The sequence below is a fragment of the Octopus sinensis genome, linkage group LG18 (assembly GCF_006345805.1).
Source record: "Octopus sinensis linkage group LG18, ASM634580v1, whole genome shotgun sequence".
Taxonomy (NCBI): Eukaryota; Metazoa; Mollusca; class Cephalopoda; order Octopoda; family Octopodidae; genus Octopus; species Octopus sinensis.
This window is the reverse complement of record NC_043014.1, coordinates 27,133,820-27,159,963: the sequence shown is the minus strand read 5'-3', so window position 1 is coordinate 27,159,963 and position 26,144 is coordinate 27,133,820. Positions and strand designations below refer to the sequence as shown.

The 26,144-nt window shown below is 39.4% G+C and overlaps 1 protein-coding gene across 3 annotated transcripts in view; it reads right to left on the bottom strand.

Moving 5' to 3' along the window:
- LOC115221467 (NCK-interacting protein with SH3 domain) overlaps nt 1-26,144 on the bottom strand; it is a 170,815-nt gene that overhangs the window by 25,196 nt on the left and 119,475 nt on the right. For all 3 annotated transcript variants that reach the window (XM_029791652.2, XM_036510813.1, XM_036510814.1), the window contains 3 exons: nt 22,270-23,558; nt 4,202-4,360; nt 1,082-1,171 (listed from right to left, as the gene is read on the bottom strand). In XM_029791652.2, the coding sequence (XP_029647512.1) occupies nt 1,082-1,171; nt 4,202-4,360; nt 22,270-23,558 (1,538 nt within the window). The remainder of the gene's footprint in view (nt 1-1,081; nt 1,172-4,201; nt 4,361-22,269; nt 23,559-26,144) is intronic.

The window sequence follows — 26,144 nt, the reverse complement described above, 5'->3', positions numbered from 1 at the left end:
TCATGTGGTAATGAAAAGTGAAAAGTTAGTATATTAATATTATTGATAATTATAATGAGCAATTGGTTTATAAGCCTTTCCACGCTCTGGAAAAATAGACGCCAAAATACACTGTTACCACCTTAAAATGGAGAGGCTTATAGCCAATCCCTTGTTATAATTATCTATATAATTATAAAATATTTGTAAAATTCTATGAGGTTTCTATTTCCACATTGCCTCCCTGGTAAAATCATTAATGATTTTTACCCTTTATATATATATATATATACACACACATGCATATATATATATATTTATATATACACACACACATATACATATATATATACATGCATATATATATATATATCTCACACACACACCACACACATATATATATATATATATGTATATATATATATATATATATATATATTTATACATATATATACACACACATACATATATACACATACATATATACACAGATATATATATACATACACACGTGCCGCCTTGACTGGCTTCTGTGCTGATGGCACGTAAAAAGCACCAACCGATCATGGCCACTGCCAGCCTCTCCTGGCACCTGTGCCGGTGGCATGTAAAAAGCAGCCCACTACACTCACGGAGTGGTTGGCATTAGGAAGGGTATCCAGCTGTAGAAACACTGCCAGATCAGACTGGAGCCTGGTGCAGCCTCCTGGCTTCTCAGACTCTGGTCGAACCATCCAACTCATGCTAGCATGGAAAATAGACGTTAAACGATGATGATAATGATATATATATGTATGTTTGTGTATATATATATATCAGGTGCTAACATAGTTCAACATTTTTAATTTTAATATTTAAAATGGCAAGGTATAATTTGAAAGAGAGATTTGGCTGCTATTTCTAGCAGGTTGTGTGAAAACATTGGCTAAAATGAACCACTTCTATTTGTACAGATGACATCAAATAATTTATTCTCTGAACTTTTCAATTTTCCCACAACATACAAGACCATATATTTAATTCATGAATCTTCTTTTGTTACTCACCTGTGAATGAAAGGGGATATAAGGCAAGAGAGCAGTAGTAATAATTAAGAGATTACCTGGCACTCAGACAAGTAGACCAACATTTCTACAGCTTCATAGTTATTAGATGACAGAGCAGACATGGAGACTTTGGTATCCAATGCCAACTGCAACACAAGGGAAATAACTCTGGTTAGACATGAAAGATGAGCGTTTTGTTTGTTTCTTCTTTTGATTTTGGGTGAATTTAACACAATTGGTGGCAACAGCAGAAGTGTTTTCATGGATGGTTGGAAACGAATGATACTAGTGTAACAGTGACACTCGTGTGCAATTATCACATGATGTCGAAACAAGAAAGCATGAGCACGCATACACACACACAAACACAAGGTGTGCTTCTGTAGTTTTCCTCTTACCATATTCACTCAATAAAAGACAAGTTGCCAGGCAGAAAGGCTCAAAAGCATGTCATTGGGAAGTAAATTTCTGTTATATAGGGCATCAGTAGTCTTTTGGTATTAGTAGTCGACACCATTCACCCTCTCCCTCAACCTCTGTATGTTTGTTATGAGAGAACATTGTGTAGATGAATGACATCGTCTACTAATAACAAAAGCTTGCCCCATACAGCCATGCCTACACATACTATAAACCTTACCTGTATTGAGGGCCGGTACACACGTGCATGCACACACACATACATAAAAACATGCATGTATACATACATACATACATGTATGCATACACATATACATACATACAATTACACATACGTACATAGATATATATATTTGTTATTATGAAAAGATGGTTATTCAGCAGCTTCTCCTGAGGTATTATTGAGGTGAGATGTCTCACACTTCAATCTCAGACTTTAGACTTCTCATGCACCATCTGTGTGTGTTTATGCATATATGTGTGTGCGTGTGTTGTATATGTTACATATATACTGGTTCAAGTTTTGGCACAAGACCAGCAGTCTTGTGGGAGGGGACAAGTTGATTAGATCAACCCCTGTGCTCAATTGGCACTTATTTCATTGACCCTGAAAGGATCAAAGGCAAAGATGGCCTCTGCAGAATTTGAACTCAGATGAAATGTCACAAAGCATTTTACCTGGCATGCTAACAATTTTGCCAGTTCACTTCCTTATATGCTGCATATATATCATTGGTTTGGTGGAAGAAACCAGAAAAACAGAACTCAATACATGAGTATACATAACTGTGTGTGTACCAAGTATTATAGACATGTATGTATACACATACATACATACCTCAGATTGTAAATTCAAATTTATATCCTTAAACACTTGTTTCCTTGGTTATCATCCAAACTGGAATGATAAATCATTGTTTCTTTGCGAAAAACCTGCCCCTTCATTGTATGAAACATTCAATGAATTAAATAATCCTTTCTACTATAGGCACAAGGCCTGAAATTCTGGTGGGAAGGGTTAGTCAATTATATTGACCCCAGTGCTTAACTGGTATATATTTCATCAACCCTGAAAGGATGAAAGGCAAAGTTGAAGCTGGTGGCTTTTGGTTGCTGCTAAGCATTTTGTCTGGCACAATAACAATACTATCAGCTGATTGCCTTCAATGAACTGAATAATAAAGTTATCAAATATACAAAATAATACTTTCTATTAGAAGAACGAGGCGTGAAATTTGGGGGCAGGGGCCTAGTCGATTACATTGACCCCAGTGCTTAAATGATACTTCATCGACCCTGAAAGGATGAAAGACAAAGATAGCCTTGGTGGAATTTGAACTTAAAACATAAAGACGGATGAAATCCTGTTAAGCATTTTATCTGGCATACAAACGATTTCACCAAACATTATTCATAGACTGTAGGCATCTTTTATGTTTTACTTGTTTCAGTCATTATACTGTGGCCATGCTGCAGCACTACCTTGAAGGGTTTAGTGAAATAAATTGACCCCAGTACTTATTTTTTAAGTGTATTTCTTATTCTATCGGTCACTTTTTTTCTCTTTTGCTGAACTTTTAAGTTACAGGGATGTAAACAAACTAACACTACTTGTCAAGTGGTGGTGGAAGACAAACACAGACAGGATGGCACACAGACACACACACGCATGCACACATATTTATTAAGATTTAGGTGAATAGGGCACTTAAATGGCAACGCACTGGATTGGTTCAGAATTAAAATGCATATACAGCAGCTACTGATAAATAGAAACATAGGTACCAAAGTACAGGCAGAAAGATATTCAGGTTATGTATACAATTAACTGAATATATCATCAGCTAATTCAGAAACACACATTTTATTAAATATACAGTTCCAAGAGAGGTGAATCATAAATAGAGAAATAACAAACGAGGGATAGGTGTCAATTCATTACAGCTGTTTCCAACGAATTTTTTAATTGATTAAAGAGTACATTATATCGTCTGAAGAAAACAGTTTTATTGACAAAAATATAATGTACTCATTAATCAATTAAAATATTCATTGGAAACAGCTGTAATGAATTGACATCTATCCATCTTTTATTATTTATATATATATATACATCCCCGGACAGAAGACGGGAGAGGTATGCAGTAATATATATCTGGAAGATCCTGGAAGGAATTATGCCAAATTTTGGCATTAAAAGCTACACCAATGCTAGAACGGGACAACACTGCATAGTGCCAAAGATCCCAGCAACACCATCACGGTTCAGGACCAGTTATTGCAACAGCCTGGGTTTCAAGGGCCCACAGCTTTTTAATATTCTCCCAAAGAGTCTGAGGCACTTGCACAAAGTAGATGTAGAGCTTTTTAAATCAAAGCAGACCTCCTCCTGTCGAGAGTCCCAGATGAATCTACCTCACGGCAAGAGGTGCAAATGAGGGTAGCTATATCAAACTCCATTTTTCATCAAGTGCCACATATTAGAGGAGGCTCTTAGTAATAACAGCATAGCAAAACGGCGGTGCATCAGCATGGCCATAGCTCTGAGCTAAAACTAAAGAGAAAAAAAAATATATCATGGGCTTCCACATAGGTTCTGTCTACCAGATTAACTCAAAAGGCATTGGTTGGCAAGGGCTATGGTAGAAAATGTTTGCCCAAGATATCACACTGTGAGACTGAACCTAAAAGTGGTTGGAAAGTGAACTTATACATAAATTACATATATATATACATTACATATATTATATACATACCAGTTCTGTGATAACAGTCTGAAGGTATTTAGACAATTTCCTATTTGCTTCTTCTGTGAAATGGTGATCTTCTTGTCGACACAATACGGTAACCTCTTCCACATGTCCAAGAGCCGTAAGTAAATCCTTTGCGAGAATATTTGCATCTGGGCCATGTAACTATAGCAAAGAAACAAAACATTATATATTCACTATATATATATATATTATATATATATATATATATATATATATATATATGTATGTATGTATGTATTTTAGCTATTTAAAAATGCACTGAAATTGTTACATGAATTTTCGCATTTTACTAGTTTTAGTCATTCAACTGGTACTGTTTTATCAATTGCAAATGATTGATATGCAAAGTTTGGTATTCAAACAAGATTTTCAGAGCAGTTTTATGAAAATTGGCACAAATTTTCAAAGAGTAACAGATAATATTAAAGAATAGTTTAGAATGAAAATTTTTCTTGTAAATTACAATAATACATGCATATATATTTACACATACTCACATATAAGAAAATGAGATGGCAAAGGAATAAACAATTATCTTATGGACTTCATTAGCTTACAGCTGTTCCTATTGAAAGATCCAGTGGACTCAGTTGAGTGCAGTGAGTAACACCTTATAGCTTCATTGGAACCTCAAATATAAGCTGTGTGGTAAGAAGCTTGCTTCCCAACCACATGGTTCCTGGTTCAGTTTCACTGTGTGGCACCTTGGGCAATTGTCTTCTACTATAGCCTCAGGCTGAACAAAGCCTTGTGAGTGGATTTGGTAGACAGAAACTGAAAGAAGCCTGTTGAATATATATATATATATGTATATATTTGTGTGTTTGTCCCTCCACCGTGAAGGCGCATGGCTCTGTGGTTAGAGCGTCGAGCCTACGATCGTGAGTTCGAATCCCGGACTGGGGTGCGTGTTGTGTCTTTGAGCAAGACACTTTATTTCACATTGCTCCAGTACACTCAGCTGTAGAAATGAGTTGCGACATCACAGGTGCCAAGCTGTATCAACGTTTGCTTTTACCTTGGAAAACACTGGTGGCGTGGAGGGGGAGGCTGGTATTCATGGGCGACTGCTGGCCTTCCATAAACAACCTTGGCCACGTTCGGATATTGCTTTTTTTTTTTTACGTGCCACCAGCACAGGTATCACAACTACAATTTCCATTTGATTTTTATTTGATGTTGATGTACTTGACTCAATAGGTCTCCTCAAGCACTGCAGGTCACCCTACGATCCAAGGTAAGCACAGCAGGTCGTCCTGCAATCCAAGGTACTTTGGATGGGCTGGGGCTGCTATGTGAGGCTGGTGCAGGAAACAGCCATGATCTCATGTTATTTGTCGGGTCTTCGCAGTCACAGCATATCTCCAGAGATCTCGGTCTTTCATCATTGCCTCTGTGAGGCCCAACGTTCGAAGGTCATGCTTGACCACCTCATCCTATGTCTTCCTGGGTCTACCTCTACCCCGGATTCCTTCCAGGAGTGGCACTTCTTCACACATTTCTCCTCATCCATCAGTAGTACATGACCATACCAGCGTAAACGTCTCTCTTGCACGCTACATCCAATGCTTCTTATGTCCAGCATTTCTCTCAGGACACTTACACTCTGTCGTGTGTACACATTGACATTACACATCCAGCTGATCATGTTAGCTTCATTTCTTTCAAGCCTATGCATGTCCCTTGCAGTCACAGCCCATGTTTCACTACCGTGAAGTATGACAGTTTGCACACATGCATCATACAATCTAGCTTTCACTCTGAGCGAGAGACCCTTTGTCACCAGTAGGGGTAGAAGCTTTCTGAACTTTACCCAGGCTATTCTTATTCTATTGGTAACACTCTCTGAGCATCCACCCCAACTACTAACTTGGTCACCCAGGTAGCAGAAACTATCAACTACTTCTAGTTTCTTCCCCTGGAGTGTGATGGAATCTATTTTCTGAGTATCTGTGGTGTCTATTGCCCCTGTGCATCTACCGCACATGAAAGTTATCTTGGTTAATTTTCCTTTCATGTTGCTGCACCTCTTATGCATCCATAGCTTACACTGGGTATATCTTATGGAGCTTCTACCTACACCTTTTCTACAGATTGAGCAGGGCCACCTACCTGATGGGGTGTGTGGTGAGTTTGCCTTCCTACTTACTATAACTTTGGTCTTTGCTACATTGACTCTAAGGCCCTTTGATTCTAAACCTAGCTTCCACACCCAAAATTTATTTTCTAGTTCCGGTAGTGATTCTGCAATGAGGGCCAGGTCATCAGCATAGAGAAGCTCCCAGGGGCAACCCGTCTTGAATTCCTCTGTTATTGCCTGGAGGACTACGATGAATAAAAGGGGACTGAGGGCTGAACATTGGTGGACCCCTACTTCTACCCAAAATTCTTCACTATATTCGTAGCCAATCGTAACTTTACAAACAGCCTCTCTGTATAGGGCCTGTACAGCCCTTATTAAGCATTTGTCAATCTCCAGTTTCCGCATCGCCCACCAGATAAGGGATCGGGGGACCCTGTCAAAGGCTTTCTCCAAGTCCATGAAAGCTAAGTAGAGGGGTTTATCTTTAGCTAGGTATTTCTCCTGCAGTTGTTGAACCAGGAACATGGCATCAGTGGTGCTTCTACCCAGAACAAAACCGAACAGCATCTCATCTAAGCAGACTCTCTCCCTAATGAGTTGGGCTATGACCCTCTCTGTGACCTTTATCACCTGATCCAGTAATTTATTACCCCTGTAGTTATTTCTATCTAGAGTATCACTTTACCCTTGTAGCAGTTGACTATATATATATATATATATATATTATATTAAATTAGAGATAAAACTACTAATTTTTCCCTGTAAGTTTGGATTTACTCCCTAATATTATTATTATTATTACTATATATATGTGTGTGTGTCACCATCCGAACGTGGCCGATGCCAGACCCCTCTGGCACCTGTGCAGGTGGCACGTAAAAAACACCCACTACACTCGCGGAGTGGTTGGCGTTAGGAAGGGCATCCAGGTGTTGAAACACTGCCAGACTAGACTGGAGCCTGGGGCAGTCCCTAGCTCCCCAGACCCCGGTCGAAACCATCCAACCCGTGCTAGCGCGGAAAACGGACGTTAAACGATGATGATGATGATGATGATGATATATATATATATAGTATATATATGTATATATACATACATATATATACACACACACACATTTGTACATACATAGATATATATATGTATATAGCTATGCATATATTGATACAGGATGTCACAAAAGTATCAATAAACATGAAATACGAAAATAATGTTGGGTACGCAAAAAGCGAGAGAAATGAATGGAAAACAAAGTAACATAAAAAACGACCCTTCATCAGTTGTTGGCTGTCCTACTCCTTATTTCAAGCATTCAAACAACAAGATAAGACTTTGAAAGCAGTTGCTCCTGCGAACTGCAGTATAAAAATTGAGGATTTGGGATTTGCAGAGGGTGAAAGTTAGTAACAAATATAGGACATACAACAAACCAAATGACATGAATACAAACTAGGAGGGCCATTAGGCACAGTCGAGGTAAAATTGGTGAACGCTTGAAGAAGATGCTTTGAAAAGAGAAAAAGAGAGGAGACAGGTACAAATACATCCGAACTGCACAAGAGATTGAGGGAAAAGAAAGATCATGTGAGGAAAGGAACGATGGATGATGATTACGTGTGAGCGAGAGAGAGTAAAGGAGGGAGAGGGAGGGACAGACAGATAGAAAATGGTGAGGGGGAGATATGTGTGTGTTTGTATGTACATATGTATATATATATATATATATGTATATATATATATATTTATTTTATAGAAGGAGCTTCTACAGGACTAGAACTGTTTCATTCAAAAGAAATCATCAGGAAGCTTCCTGATGATTTCTTTTGAATGAAACAGTTCTAGTCCTGTAGAAGCTCCGTCTATAAAATAAATTAATTTACTCTGCTATGTATTGAGTACCTTATTTACTGTGGTTAACCCTGACTCAACCTGGGACCTACATATATTTATATATATATATAAATACTGAAAATGGGTAGAAAACAGCTTCTGTCATATGCCAGAGGGAAAAACTAGAAGTAGTTGATAGCTCCCATTACCTAGGCGACCAAGTCAGTAGCAGAGCTGGATGCTCTGAGAGTGTAGCTGCTAGAATAAGAATAGCCTGGCCAAAGTTCAGAGAGATCCTACCTCTGCTGGTAACAAAGGGCCTCTCACTCAGAGTAAAAGGTAGACTGCATAATGCATGTGTGCGAGCAGCCATGCTACATAGCAGTGAAACATGGGACATGACTGCTGAGGACATGCTTATAAGGAATGAAGATAGTATGCTCTGCTGGATGTGTAATGTCAGTGTGCATACACGAGAGAGTGTAAGCATCCTGAAAGAAAAGTTGGCCATAAGAAGCATCAGATGTGGTGTGCAAAAGAGACGAGTGCGCTGGTATGGTCACGTGTTGCATATGGATGATGACTGCTGTATGAAAAAGTGTCACACCCTAGTAGTAGAGGGAACCTGTGGAAGAGGTAGACCTGGGATGAGGTAGTGAAGCACGACCTTTGAACACTGGGCGTCATGGAGGTGATAAGTGACCTAGACTTTTGGAGATATGCTGTGCTTGAGAAGCCAAGTGGGACCATAACTATGGCCTATGCCAGTGAAGCATAACTGGCCCATTTAAGAGTACACTTTAATCATTGGGCAATAAACTGCGCTTCTGAAAACATGTTAAGTGAAGTTATTGTTGTTGCTTGATTGGCACACAAAAAGCATCATTCAAGCGTGACTGTTCCTGTGCCGCCTGACTGGCTCCCTGTGCCTGTGATATGTAAAAAGCACCTTTCAAGCATGGTCGATGCCAGTACCACATGACTGGCCCTCATGTAGTTGGCAAGTAAAAAGCACCCACTGCACTCACAGAGTGGTTGGTGTTAAGAAGGGCATCCAGCTGTAAAAACTTTGCTAGATTAGATTGGAGCCTGGCGCAGCCTTCTGGCTTGCCAGCTCTTAGTTAAATTGTCCAACCCAAGCCTGCATGGAAAGTGGATGTTAAATGACGATGATGATGATATATATATATATAATGGCGGTGCCCCAGCATGGCCACAGCTCGTGAGCTGAAACTAGATGAAATGAAAATGAAAATATATATATATAGGGAAAGTTTATGAAATAAACAAAAGACGAAGACAGGTGGTGTACAAAACAAACAGATGTATTAGTATAGCGCTCAGGAATAGAAAAAGTCTTTTACGTTTCGAGCCTATGCTCTTCTACAGAAAGGTACACAGAAAAAACAAGTTGAGAAAAAAAATGTGTGTAGTGGCTAACGATTTATCATGGCGTCATATACGAATATGTATATCGGATGGCTTTTAAGCTAGTGTGCAGATATATATATGTGTATATGTATGTATGTATGTATGTATGTATGTATGTATGTATGTATGTATATATATATATATATATATATATATGAATGTAAGGTGGTGAGCTGGCAGAATCGTTAGCATGCCGGGCAAAATGCTTAGTCGTTTTTCTTCTGCCGTTACGTTCTGAGTTCAAATTCCGCCAAGGTCAACTTCGCCTTTCATCCTTTCGGGGTTGAATAAATAAGTACCAATTATGCACTGGAGTCAATGTAATCGGCTTAATCCCTTTGTCTGTTCTTGTTTGTCCCCTCTATGTTTAACCTCCTGTGGGAATTATATATATATAATTGAGTAGTTGAAAGAATTATCTTATTATGGATAATTCGGTTAACCGATACCTGGGTAGCAAATTCACGTCAGAAAAACACGGTTGAAGCTACATGCCTAGGGCAGAGATCACGTGCTATCGTGTGGAAATTTGTATGTTTTTTTTAAATACAAATAAATGAAAGAATGGAGTTGAACGACGAATTAACAAAATTCCTTTATTTTCGACATGTTTCGAAGGCTGCATATTCCTAATTTCGAAGGAATAAGGGGTGCATTATGCCGCCTTCTCATCAGGAAAAACAAGGAACTTATGTTAGCATCAAGATGCACAAAAACATTTAGATGACTGCCCACACGGAGCCCATAGCTATGGGCTCTGTGTGGGCAGTCACCTAAAAGTTTTTCCTGATGAGAAGGCGGCATAATGCACTCCTTATTCCTTCGAAATTAGGAATATGCAGCCTTCGAAACATTTGTTGAAAATAAAGGAATTTTGTTAATTTGTCGTTCAACTCCATTCTTTCATTTATTTGTATATATATATATATATATATATATGTATATGTATATATATATATATATATATATATATGTATATGTATGTACATATATATATGTATGTATATATATATACGTATATATATGTATGTATGTATGTATATATATATATATATATATATATATTATATATATATATATATATATATATATACGTACAAGTGCCTTCCTTTGTTTCTGTGTTTGTCCCTATCACCACTTGACAACCGGTGTTGGTGGGTTTACATCCCGTAGCAGTTTAGCAAAAAGGACCAATAGAATAAGTACTAAAAAAAATGGCAGTGAACAATCCGTTTCTTCACACTGTGTGCATGGTAGAAGTGAAAGTTAAGGTACTGTCCAATGACTGTAGGGTTGTGAATATGGACATTGTGCAAATCATTGATTCATCTCGGGGGATAACTCCATGGTTAGATTATAGAACATTGAAGAGCCCAGAAATCAGATGTTTCTTTAATAAAAAACAAAGCCAACTAGTTTGGTTTCATTCCCAGCTACTTGAAAGCTTGTGGTCTAACCGTGGGGCCTATTTGTTTGTTAAATAAAAGACAACTTCGTATACCTATTTAACAATTTTATCATTGACCTCTATCTTTTCAACCCGCTCTCTCTCTTCCTCTGCCTATGCAATGCACAACACCAAATCATCACAAGTGACGGTCACTGAGCATTGTTGATTTGATCTTAGATCTTGTACTGCAAAGTATCTGAGTTGGCGATCTTGTCCTCCAATATTAGTCTATTACATAAATATTGCAATAGACCGCATTAAATTTCTTCTGACCGCACAGAAGAAATTTAACTAAGCTGATAAAAAGGTAGATTTTGCCCGTGTCTCACATAATCAGCAATGGATGGTGAGCATATAATAACATCGGTATCCCCAATGATAGTGTTTACACGCACGAGGTGATTATACACGAACATACCCATCGTTGGATCGATATACACGAACTGAGTCTGTGTTTGCGTGTATTTCGATGTCTGACATCAAGTGACATGGTGTTTTTCCTTTGGTAATCAGACATGATGTTAATCAAAAGTCAGACATTTAAATTTATAAAAATAAAAGAAAAAAACTAAGAATATAGTTCGGGAGTAAACAAGGCGAAGCAATGAGAACGTTTGTGACTGGGTACGTCGTGTATGTACACACATATGGTAGGTGTAAAGTATTAAAGACTTCGAAGAGCCGGTTACCTCTGGAGCCACTTCATAGTAGGAAATGAAGCACTTCCACTTAGAATAGAACTAGTATCACAACTTCCGATCAGTCTTCCTTGCGAATAAGAGAGTTTTTTTTTTTTTTTTTCATGCTTGAAATGAAAGAAAGAGAACAGTGTACTGACACGACAAGCGTGTTCCGTATTTATACCGATTTCAAACTTAAAATCACGCGACAAGGAATTGAAAACAGATCGCCCGAAAAATTAACCGCTACGCTACGATGCCTTATATGTGCCATTACAAAAATATTAAATATGTTTAAGAAATATCATCAACCGAGCTACGTCGGTCACCTCACTTACTATGCCTTCCATTGGGATCGGTGTCGCCTGATAGATGTTTCTTGTCAATGATTTATCCGACTATACAACGTATATTTAGTTTTTACTGTCTGCTAATCCCGTCTGACAGTACTTCAATACTGATCTGGGAGATAATATTAAATATCAACAAGCTGGGTTTATAAACACACACGTGGGAATCCAGTTCAGTGTGTGCTTAACAGGTTGTTCTACCCACAATTACCTGCTTACCACTTACAAGGTGAGTATCCAGTTTGGTTTGTGTTTTTTAGTAGGGTAACTTACCCCAATTACCTGCTTACTATAGATGTTTAGTGTTTTCACTTAACCTATAGAAATTCCAAAGCTAACATAAAGCTACTCAAGACTATGTTGTTCTTGTTTGGTCTCAAGCAGACTTAGAATAAAAGGTAGTCTAGTCATGACCATCATCATCATCATCGTTTAACGTTCGCCTTCCATGCTAGCATGGGTTGGACGATTTTGACTGAGGGCTGGTGAACCAGACGGCCGCACCAGGCTCCAATCTTGATCTGGCAGAGTTTCTACAGCTGGATGCCCTTCCTAACGCCAACCACTCTGAGAGTGTAGTGGGTGCTTTTTACATGCCACCGGTACAGGCGGTACTGGCAATAACCTTGCTCGAATCTTTTTACACATGCCACTGGCACAGGTGCCAGTAAGGCGACGTTGGTAACGATCACACTCGAATGGTGCCCTTTTACGTGTCACCGGCATGGAGCTAGTTGGCTGCTCTGGCAACGATCACGCTCAGATGGTGCTCCTGGCACCCTACAAGCACGGGCACAAGTGCCAGTAAGGCGACGCTGGTAATGATCACACTCAAATGGTGCCCTTTTATGTGCCACTGGCACGGAAGCCAGTTAGCCCCTCTGTCAATGATCACCCTTGTATGGTGCTCTTTTGGAGCTCTTTGCACCCAGCTAGCACGGATGCCAGTTGTCGAATTTGATTTTGATTTCACTTGCCATATTGTCTGTTATTCATCTGTTTGGGGTATCTAGGGCTACACTACTCAATATGTCACTTTTTAAATTAATAAGGTAGGGTATGGTCTGAGAGAGATTTGGTTGCTGCTTTAGTAGATCTAGTGACCGCATGGGGGCTCTTTCCTTATTTAACTACTAGGTTGTCCCTATGATGAAAGGCATTCCAGCCATGACCATCCCATCTTGTTATTTAGGGTTACATTATGTAATGTGCCATGTCCTAATACAAGGAAGAAGAGAGTGATTCAAAAGAGAATTGACTATTATTGCTACCAGAGTTAATGATCCCAGTATAGAGGATTACTTGATGATTTTGTTGGTCAAAAAAGGAGACTGAGTAGACACCTCTCACTTGCAGTGTCTTTTCAATATTCCAACAGGAATATTTAGTTTCACCTACTGAGGTTTAACTTGCATTTAAAAAATAGAAAGGAATTAATTAATATTATCACTGTCTTTCTTCATCCTATTGTTCTGTTTCCTCCACCACACTCACTCATACTATCTCCTCTTTTGTCTTCTGGCCATCACTTCTTCTAAATAAACTGTCCACCATGTTGCCCTTGATGAATAGAAATTACGTATGGAGGGCACTTAAGTTTTGGAGAAGACAAGGCAACTTCTCTTGTGTTGCTGCCACAATAAGATGCACCCATAGTCACTCTCTGACAAGTTTATCTCCAGCATTCTTGGGGCTATATCCCTGCTCACCGCTATTGGGGCAGAGGTTACTGTGTGCAAGTGTGAGCCCTGTGAATCAGAGTGGCTTCTTCAGCGTATTTCCCTCGCTATCCTTTGAGGCAACACCTTTCCATTTTGTCTGCTGGTACTATGAGGTAACATTCTCTGTAAAGCAGTTAACAAACAGACATCAATGAGCAGAGAGGATCTGTTAGGACATGACAACTTTCCAAGTGTTGAATGCATGATAAAACAGAGAGGGGTGCAAAAGTGTTAGGTTCAGGGAAATGAGGCATAATGAGGTGACTGGTATCAGGGAAGGGGAGAAGATATGAAGAGACAGACATACAGGAAATGAGAGAGAGGGAGACAGGGACAGAGTAGGGGAGACAAAATTTTAATACTTTCTTCTTTCATTTCTTCCTATCACTTAACGCATACATATAACTATTGTATGCTCAGTGAAAACTTTTACAATAACAACAGATGTTAAACAAGTGAAAGGTAAAGCGTTTTCATATTTGTTTTCAAATCACTGTATTAAAATTTATTAAAACTTTACCAACATACTCAAACAATACACTATAAATAATATCTTTCCTTTTCTTCCATACATGAATAGCCCCACACATTCCATATATATAAAAGAGAGTTTGTAGGTGTGTGTGTGTGTGTGTGTATCTTACTTATGCATTCAAAAACTGAGTTGCTGATTTTGATGTATGGGGTATCAAAAGATTCAGTAATCTTACAACTACCAAATATACTTTATTTTCATTGCATTACAAAAATTTTACATTGTAATCTTTTCTTTAAGTCAACTATCATAAACATTTTATAACATGATGACAACAATGACGACACCACATTTTCTATATGAGTGTTTACCTTAAAAAACACCCATTTCTCTATATGTTATGATGAAATACAGTCACTTGCTCTCTCTTTCTCACATGCACATATATATAGAAAAAGTATGTATTTATGTATGTGTATATGAAAAATGTGTGTGTGTGAATCAGAGAGAAAGACTGAGTGAGTGCCACTTACACATACATGCAAAAAAATACATATATGACAACACACCTTCACTCACTCTTTCTCTCTCTCACACACACACACACATCCATTTCATATACACGTACATACATCTTTCACTTTCTCCTCTCTTTCATGCATATGCATTTATTCTTTTATATGTTTCAGTCATTTGACTGTGGCCATGCTGGAGCACTGCCTTTAGTTTGAACAAATCAACCCCAGGACTTATTCTTTGTAAGCCTAGTACTTATTCTATCAGTCTTTTTGCCAAACCACTAAGTTACGGGGACGTAAACACACTGATATCACAAACACACAAACATGTGCACACACACACATATATACATATGACGGGCTTCTTTCAGTTTCCGTCTACCAAATCCACTCACAAAGCTTTGGTCAGCTTGAAGCTATAGTAGAAGACACTTGCCCAAGGTGCTACGCAGTGGGACTGAACCTGGTACCGTGTGGCTGGTAAGCAAGCTACTTACCACACAGACATTCCTGTGCCTGTATTTATGTACATGTATATGAAAGATATTGTGTGTGTGTGTGTATGAAAGAGAGAGAGAAAGCAAGTGAGTGCCACTTACACATACATGCAAAAAATACATGCATTACAACACACACCTTCACTCACTCACTCTCTCTCTCACACACACATCTCCATTTCATATACACACATACATCTCTTACTTTCTGCTCTCACTTCCAAGCAAATGTTGCCTTTTCATTTTCTCCTCTCTTTCAATCTCTGCTCTCTCCAAATCATAAAGAAATAAAAAATTTTATGGATATTAATGAACAATCAAATGATCCACCATTTGATCGGTTGACAATTTTCCTGCTTCAAACAAAAGAATGCCATCAAATAACTTCTTTTGGTACACATCCACACCCACGCACATGCATACACGCACACATGCACGTGCATGCACACACACACACACGTCTGTTTGTGTGTATATATATATATATATATATATATATATAAATGGATGCATGACATCCTCTACCCATATATGCATGTATATATACATATATATATGTAGGTGTGTACATGTGAGTGTGTATATATGCATATATATATATTATTTATATTATTATATAATCAAACGCCATGCATCCATTTCCAAGTAAGTTTTATCTTAATGCACACTCTACAACCTATCTCTATTCTATCTCCCTCTCTTGTTATTCTTCCTTTCTGTTTTTCTCTCCCATCCTTTCTCTAATTCTTCTCTCCCCTTCACCATTCCTTCTCTCTCTCTCTCACTCTTCCTCCTTGACTCTCTCTCCTTGCTCACATGTGACATACAGCTTTCTATCTTTTTTTTTCTTCCACTTCCTTAATAAATTCTTAATAACTGATGAGATGCTAGAGCAGACTTCAGCCCCGGCATCTGAAACTCTGAGTTTTATTATGACAACCAACTAATAGTCACATATCATATTTATAGATAAATTTCTCTATTTTACATAATATCGAGGTCTCAATCATCCTTTTGTTGTAATATTATTATTATTAACACATACTACCTGACTGGCCGAGGTCAACGCTCAACCTGCAAACCTTGCCTGATAGAGGCACTTCACATATTAAAGCACAACTCTCCAGCACTGCTAAATAAACATAATGAGGCACTAAGCACATGCAACCACTGCTTTTTTCACACATTCAAATTCTACCACAAATCCAAATGCCTAAACGACCATACACTACATTTCCACAATACCCCTTAGGTAATCCCAATAACCCTATAAATCTACATTCTAACTCCTAATCCCAATCTAATTCCTCACTCATCACAACCATCTAATTATATTTATGTGTACGTGCATCCATTCATATGTGCGTGTATATGTATGAATGTGTGTATGCGTATATGTATGTATGTGTGAATGTATGTAGGTATGCAAGGTATCTGCTTTTACATTCTGAGTTCAAATTCTGCCGAGGTCAACTTTGCCTTTCATCCTTTCCGGGTCGATTAAATAAGTACCAGTTACGCACTGGGGTCGATATAATCGACTTAATCTGTGTGTCTGTCCTTGTTTGTCCTCTCTGTGTTTAGTCCCTTGTGGGTAGTAAAGAAATAGGTATATATACCTGCGTATACAGGGCGATAATACATGCAGATGCACATATATGTGGGTGCGCAAGTGTATTGACTAAGAGTTGATGTAGATATTGATATGTATAAACATCTGTATAAATATATATATACATGTCTAATATGTACATATGTATACATCTTCACATATATATTTTCTTATATTACTAAGCACTGACCTGCCAAACCTTAATTTTTCATTCTTCATTCTTTGCTACTAACCCTATCTCTACCCCATCACTTAGACTCTATCACTACATGTGTCACTCCTTTACCTTTTATTACCACCCCACTTCCTTCTATCTTCTTACACTTTAATACCTTTTTCTCTCTATCACCCTTTATCTCCTACTTTCAAATTATCTCCACTGACCACTAAATGGTACATTTTCCCTTATATATATCTTTATTTTCCTTTATTCCTCTCTTCCTGTTTTTTATTTTTTATTATATTATTTTGTTATTTTTCTTCTTACTTTCTTCTCTCTTTTTTCTCTTCTTTTTCTCTTTCTCCATTCCTCTCTTCCGGGGTTTTTGATTTGAGCCTACTAATACACTCCCTATTTTTAGGTCACTTTAAACACAACCCTGGATTCAATAACACTGTGTAAACTCTACACTTGGAATGAGCAATTTTAAATACTACTGGATTTTACTCATAAGGTATTGGAATATTATATGTATACCATTCTGCCTAAAAAAAAAATGGATCTACAAATGCAATATCCCTACATATCTCACATCTATTTTCTTTTATTTCCTCAACTTCACTCTCTATTTTATATCATATCTAAATCAACTATTTCTTAACCATCCTCTCACACCAGCTCCGATGAAGGGATATAATAAACTAGCAGTATCACCCGGCGTTGCTCGGGTTTGTAAGGGAAATATATAAAACATTTTAGAGATATAGCCAAAAAATGAAAAAAAAATTAGGTAAATTTTTTTTTGAGAGTTAAAAGGTCGAGTTGCGTCCCCTAGACAGTCTGTTTGTGTTTGTTTCTCGAACCCATGTCGAATTATCGATTTTTTCTGAATTGGGGAACTTTCAAAGTTTTCGCTGCGTTAATTTTGAATTATGACATTCATTATGGTATAAATTTCATCAGAATCGGTTGAATGAAAGCCGTGGTCAGGGTGAGGGTACAACCTAACAGACACACAGACACACACACAGACAAATGCCGTTTATATATGAGATATCCTGGAAACAGCTGTAAGACCATCTATCTATAAATGTTCTAAAATCTACGCAGCCTTGACTTTTTATCTCATTACGAAAAAAAAATTATATTCACATGCTAACATATGACCAATGTTGAACCTCTTATTCACCAAACCTGGAACTTAACTGTGGTTCATCTATAGCACTTATTCAGCATTACCTGACACCTTTGGGTCTCAATGACACCATTACCTCTTATAACCTATATAAATATATATATATATATATATATACAATCAAAGCAATTAAGATTCAAGTAACTTCCAATGAATTTACTTGAATGTGGTATTTAACTTAGATGCACCAGAAAAACTATATGGTGTTATCCATACAGTTATGTGGGGTGATTATAAACGAGAAAGAAGCAACAAGAATGGATTGGTTTTTAGTACAATTGTTTCATACAAAGACAGGCTTTATTACAAGTTGCAAAAATTGCAGCAGATAAAAGTGTCTCGTACTCATCAGCTAAAATACATTTGAGTTCTCTAGACATCTTAGTGGGTGAGGTTATACTCATGAGATATTGGAGATAGTTCCATTAGAGGCAGATATATCTGCAATTTTTGCAACTTGTAATAAAGCCTGTCTTTGTATGAAACAATTGTACTAAAAACCAATCCATTCTTGTTGCTTCTTTCTCGTATATATATATACACATATACATATATAAACATATATATATATATATATATATATACATACACACACACACACATATATATATAACTACCCAGAAACTCAGGTCTGTGTTTATCCCATAAGGCTAGAGATGAGAGCGATGACCTTCCCTGGCAAATACTAATCAGACGCAGACAATGTGTCCGATGAGAAAGATGTAGAATGAAGTCAAGTCAAGGTTGATTCACGAGATTTAAAGAGCGAAGAAGTTATCACTCCATTAAGAAGCAAGGTGAAAGTGTATCAGTTGATGAACAAATAGCAGCAGAATTTCCTAATGCATTAAAGAAAATCATCGAAGAAAACAGGTTTCTTCTCGAACAGATTTTCAATGCAGATGAAACTGGGTTGTATTGGAAAAAATTGCCAGACCATTCATTCATTTCTAAGGAGGAGAAAACTATTCCAGTCTTCAAGGTCTCAAAAGAACGTGTAACCATTATGTTGGGAGGTAATTGTGCAGATTTTAATTTAAAGCCATTGTTTGTGTATCATGCACACAACCCCCATGCCCTGAAGAACATAACCAAGGCATCTCTCCTTGTTATATGGATGGCTAATTCAAAAGCATGGGTTACTGTCGTTGTTTTTGAAGATTGGTCCTTCAATCATTTTATTCCAACAGCAACAGCAGCAAAGAAATACTGTAAGGAGAAGGGGATTCCTTTAAGGTTTTACTTATCTTAGACAATGCTCCTGGCCACCAGTAAAACATTGTAGATTTTGATCCCAACGTTACACTCGTATACCTCCCACTGAACATCATGCCTCTTCTGCAGCCAATGGATCAGAGAATAATTGCTATCTCCAAGCATTACTATATAAAGCGTATGCTGTGGCAAGCAATAGCTGTAACTGATCTTGACAAGTCCATCATATTCCATGACTTTTGGAAGAGATATATCTACAAGGCTGTACAGAACATAGCAGTGGCATGGAATGATATACAGAGCACGGTTATGAATGGCGTATGGAAGAAGCTATGCCGCAATTGAATGATTTTAAGGGGTTTGATAATGTTGCCAGCAAAGAACTGAAAATGGATTTGAAGGAGGAGGAATTCAGAGATTTATTTGAAAAAGACAAGCAGCCCCTGATGAATGAGCATCAGGAGCAGAAAAATAAAGAAGAAGAGGAAGTTGAACCTGAGCCACATCACTTTACCATTAAGAAAATGTAGCAAGCATTTCCATATATTGAAAAAGGTCTTTATATGTTCAAGGATATGAATCCAAATGATCAACACTTTTCCAAGGTTATGGGGGCTTGTCATGAAGCCTTTGCTCCCTATAATGTAATCTTTGAGGAAAAGAAGACAGTTCAAGGAACTCACAACCAGTTTTTAACTTGTTCTTGAACAACAAGAACAGCCAGAGTCAGTTGATCATGTCGACGATCCACAGCCATCTACATCCATGATGTAAACCATGAAATTGTATGTATGTGTTGGTAAATTTTAAATAATTTAGTTTTTTTTACTATTGCAAAATAATAATAATTACTGAATTTGTTTTTTAAGCTTAAAAAAGGCTTTTATTTTACCTTGTCTTATTGCAAACCACATTCATAAATAAACTGGTAAATGTATGGTAAACACCACCAAATTGTATTCATAAATTTAGATTACTTTTTTTTTTACTGTACTGTATTAAAAGATAATAATTATTTGTTTGTAAGCTTAAAATAGGTTTTTATTAACCATGTATTATTGAAAATGCATTCAGAAATAAAGTACAGAACTGGGAATGGTTGTTTTTGGTTTAGCCTAGAGACAAGTAAATTTGGCCTAGTCTAGCCTAGGAGGCAAGTTAATTTGATTTAAGTCACAAAACAACTTAAGTCGTGTCTCCTGGAACCAATTAACAATGTAGGGTGAGGTATGTCCGTATGTAAAACATATATTCTGTTATTCTTTTATTTGTTTCAGTCAATCGATCATGGCCTTGCTGGAGCTCTGCCTTTAGTCAAACAAATCGACCCCAGGAATGATTATTTGTAAGCCTGGCACTTATTCTATCGGCCTCTTTTGTTGAACTACTAAGTTATGGGGATGTAAACACACCAGCATTGATTGTCAAGACACCCAAAAATACACACACACACACATGCACATATAAATATATATATATACACACACACACACACAGGGTGCGTAAGATATTTGAAGACAGATTTATAAATCTGATATATATATACATCAAAAAATGCTATGAAGATAAAAATAAACCTTCTTTTCTATAATGTTATCAATAAAGCCACCTTCAGCTTCAACAACTGCTTCTATATGAGATCTAAATCATCTACATGCTTGAATCAAGTGGTCCTGGTTCATTTTGGACATTACTCTGACTATGGCAGCTTTCAAAGAATCTTTGGTGTTATGGGCATGTTCATTGACCTCTCTCTCAACAATGCTCCACATGTAACAGTCCTATTGATTGAGATCTGGGGAATTAGGAGGTCAAATGTTAGGGGTTGTGTGATCATGAAAATTTTCAGCCATCCATTCCTATTTTACTAGACCCATGTGTGATAGTGCAGAGTTTTACTGAAACACATATGGCCTTCTATTACATACACTGTCTATCCAAGGCTTAACAGTTATTTTCCAGGACATCAATGTAGGCGGCAGAATTAACTCTAAGGCTTTGTAGAAAGATGTAAGGAGGCATCACATGCCCTTCCTTGCTGATAACCCCTAAAACCATGACAGTTTTATGCATAACACTTGGGACTTCAGAAGGGTCTTGCACATAATCATCTGTCATTTCTTCTGTTACCTTTTGGATCTTGGTCAAAGTTTTTCTCGTTTAAGAAAAACTGAATCAAATCTTCATTTCTCTGAGCTTCTAGCACAGTAATGGCAACAGACAATAGAATATGAAGAATAAGCACTTTTTGTATATAATTTGTTTGAAATATTAATTAAAGCTTGAAATATGAAAAAGATTTTTGACTCAACCTGGTAAGCAGAAATGTTTGAATTTACAATGGAAGATAAGAGTACTCAATACATCAAGTTTACACACACACATGCCTGTATGTATATGTGTGTGTGTGTATGTATGCATATATGTATGAGTGTGTGTATGTGTGTGTCCTTGTCTTGGCATTGCGTAATAGCTATAAATGATTATCACTGTCATACAGTTATTGTCATTTATTTCCAATATTCTGTGAGAACATAGCTGGCCATGGAGAAATATTAACCTTGCTTGGAAACAGGGAAACTGATGAGGGTTAGTGACAGGAAGGGCATCTGTTTGTATAGAATCTGCTTCAGTAAATTCTGTCCAAGTGATTCAAGCATGGAAAAACTGGACAGTGAGATGATGATGATAATAAATATAGGATATCTTTGATATAAACATCCTATTAATCTCAGCTGTGATGATGGTTGACAATGATTGCATTATTATATCATAAAAGCTCTGTTAATGATGATGATGATGATTTTCATGGAAGCTGAAACCACATCTTACCTTTGTAATGACTGCCAAAGCCTGAGAGCAGAGGTCCTCAATATCGGGCACCGTCTCCTTGAAATATTGGACAACACTTTGCAGGGCAAGGATGCTCTCACGAACATTGATCTTTGCATCTTTCTTGATCCGTTCAACAGCTTGCAAGACCCAACTATCTCCAAGGCAGTCACTGGAGATTGAACCACTACTGCCAGGATAGCTGTCGCTACTTGACAGTGTGGCAGTTGTGGTGTTTGTGTTAGTGGTATCATCACCAGCTGAAGCTCGCCTCCGTCGCCGATCACAGCTCTGCTCTTCCCCAAGGTGGTCGTGACTATTGTGGTAGTGGAGTGCAGAAGTTGTCAGTGGTGGTGGTGGCGGTGGTGGAGGCGGAGTCATTGATGGAGGTGGTGGTAGTGTTAGTGGGGGTGGTGGAGGTGGTGGCGGAGGTGTGGAAGACCCTGACACCATCACCGATCTTGCTGTTGCTGGTGATGCTGTAGCTGACGTCGTTGTTTTATATGCCTCGGCAAGTTCTCTCCTCCTCATCTCTGCTGCTGCTGTTGCTGCTGCTGCTGCCGTTGCCAATGATGACTGCAGGGGTGGAGGGGGCGGTGGTGTTGGTGGTGGAGGTGGGGGTGGTGTTGGTGGAGGTGTTGTTGATGTCGTTGATAGTGGCATAGGTGGTGGTGGAGGAGGAGGTGGTGGTAATAGTGGAGGTGGTGGAGGAGGCGGTGTTGTCTTGGTTGCTGCTGCTGCTGCTGCTGTTGTTGTTGATGCTGTTGTCAGCGGCAACGCAGGTACCAGTGGTGGCACTGGTGGAGGTGCCACTGGTGAAGTGGGTTGCACTATTGCTGCTGCCGCCGGTGAATTGATCGTTGTCGTTGACGACGACGATGATGACGATGACAACGATGACGATGAGGGTGAAGTTGTTCTTGCTGTTATTGCTGTTGCTGGTGCAACAGCAGCTGTCATATCTTCCTCTCTGCTGAAGCCAGACGTCCCTTTGGATGGTGTGCCTTCACCTACTCCTCCCTCTCGGTCTTCTGCTCTTTTTGTTTCCAATACATTGCCATCAGCAGTTTCAGCAACTTCAGCAGTGGTTGGCAGAGTAACAGGTGGGCTTGAAGCTGGTGGTGGAGGAGCATAAGGTGTGATTGGAGTCTGTGGTGTGGACGAGGGCGTAATTGGTGTTTGTGGGGTCAGTGGTGTCCCCGGTTCACTTTTGTTCTCACAGAGCAGTGATTCCCGTCTAGGTGGAGGGGGTGGCGGAGCATGTCTCCTTCGCTGTACTTTTGTCAAACCTGATAAACAATATGAAATAAGACAGGATTAAAGATTTAGTTCAGATTATAAACTAACAGCTGAGACTGTAAGAATTTAGAAGCTTGAAGAGATATGAAGTAAATTATCTTTAACAGGGAAATTGAAGTTGTTATAGTTATGAATAACAGCAAATAAAATATTGGGTTAAAAAATTCCCTTGAATGGAAAGAAAGTTGAAGGTTCCTTTGTGGGATTCAAACCCAAATTTGAGAACCTGATTCTTTTACTTTTACCTTCTTTTATCTGTTTCAGTCATTAGACTGTGGCCATGCTGGGGCACCACCTTGAAGAACTTTTTGTTGAATAAATCAACCCCAGGACTTATCTTTATTAAAACCTGGTAATTATTCTATCAGTCTCTTTCAACCAAACCTCTAAGTTATGGGGACATAAACAGACCAACACTGGTTGTTAAGTGGGGGGGGGGGAACAAACACAGATACACACACACACAAAAACACACATCTATATATATATGATGGGCTTCTTTCAGTTTCTATTTACAAAATCCACTCACAAGGCTTTGATTGGCACAAATCTGTAGTAGAAGACACTTGCCCAAGGTGCCACACAGTGGGACTGAACCCAGAACCATATGGGTGGGAAGGCAGCTTCTTACCACACAGCCACACCTGCACCTAGACAGAAATTCTAACCATTATTCCAACCAACACTTTAAATTTTCTCCATCTATTTTCAAAGTGTTGCTCTTACTAATGAAGTGCTTGTGGGATGACGTCAGCAGCTGGGGAGCTGACCGGAACTTGGGGCTGACCGGAAGGGGCAGCAGTGACGTGCGCACAGGTAGGGTGGCATTCGGCCCTTTTCGATCACGGTCGCCGAGCGAGGAAGATAGGCCAGCACGTTGTTAAGGTCGGGAGAAGCAGCTGCTATTTCTAGCATTCGGGTCGGGCTGTGTTGAAGGATCCATTACCGTTGAAGGGTCTCCATCTGAGCGAAGAGAAGGTATGTGCCTTTATTTCAAATCTCTTGCATACACCACAAGCTATTTCGGCACTCCGTATAAGACGTCACCACGATGGAAGCGAAAATCAGGATCGCCAGCGACATCATCAGACCCTTTAATAGAGAAGGCGATGTAGTGGCCTGGATGCGTAAAATCAGGCTGGTGGCAAGACTGCAAGGTGTAAGCTATGTGGCAAGTCTTATGGCGCTGTATTTGGAAGGGAGCGCGTTGACGCTATATCTTGAGATGGACGAGGAAGAATGTCTGAGCGAGGAAAAGATAGAGCAATGTCTGAGGGATGCCTACACAGCTTTTGCCAAGCTGGGTACGATTAGATGAACGGGAGGACAGGTGGACGAATACGCGGCAGAAGTTCGAAGGTAAGCAACGCTGGCTGGGTTTACAGGAGAAGGGCTGGAGAGAGCAGCGTGACTGGCGTTCGTAAATGGGTTCCCCGATGATGTAGGGATTCACCTACAATAATTGGCCGGGAGTAAAAAGATGGCGCTGAGCGAACTTGTGACTCAAGCCCGTGTGTTGATGCGACACTCTGGGTGGAAGGCGATAGCAATGGCGGTGACAGAGGTGCGTAAAGACGGCCAACTGCCGGAGAAAGACGTGCGGAAGCCTACCGTGCAATGACAGTGGCCGTTCTCAGGTGGGTGTTTTAGATGTCAGGGGCCACACATGGCAAGGGAGTGTATGTAAACGGGGCCCGTTTGCTATCGATGCAGGCAGACAGGGCACATCGCCTGTGATTGCGACCAGGGAAACGACTGCAGGGAAGTTGCTGCCTCTCGAACATTTCCCGCAAACGAGTAGAGGCGATTTTGGAGACGCTGCATTAATTGATGTGGAGGCTGAGGGAAGACGTTCAAGGCCCTCGTGGATACGGGCTGCAAGACCACCCTTGTGACTTCAAGGGTGACGAAGAAATGGAACGGGGCAAGTAGCGTACGGGCGGTCGACGGCAGCGAAATCCGTTGTAAAGGCAGCAGCAAGGTAGAGATAGTAGTGTGCGGCGCGACGCTAAGGCTGCATGTAATTGTAGCTGAACGCGTGATAGATGGGGTTGATGTGGTGATGGGGATGGACGCCATCAACCGCCTCAGTGGCGTCAGTATTGTGGGAGATGAGGTCATGTTTGGAAGCGTGGGGGCGAGGTGCACTGTGAGTCAGGGTTGCCAGAGAGAGCAGAGCCCCGCGAGGGACTGTGCCACTTACACCATCAAGGACAAAGATTTTCAGGCGGCGTTCGATGGTCAGCGTTGGACGATTGAGTGTCGATGGTAGGACGAGCCCCCGATGCTGAAAAACAGAGTGAGCTGCTACCAGCATATCCTGAAAAGCCACGCCAGGGTCGAGTTTGAAGCCGAGGTGGAGAGGTGGATCGAGGAAAGGTCCTTGTCCCTTGGGAGGAGGAGGTAGCGGGCGAAGTGCTACCCCTGATGGCGGTGGTGCAGCCTACGAAGGGAAAAGTCAGACTGGTGCCGGACTTCAGGGAGCTAAACCAGCATATATCGTGTCACACGGGAGGTGAGGCGACGGACGTTTGTGGCGAGACGTTAAATGCATGGAGACAGTCGACCAAGGTAGC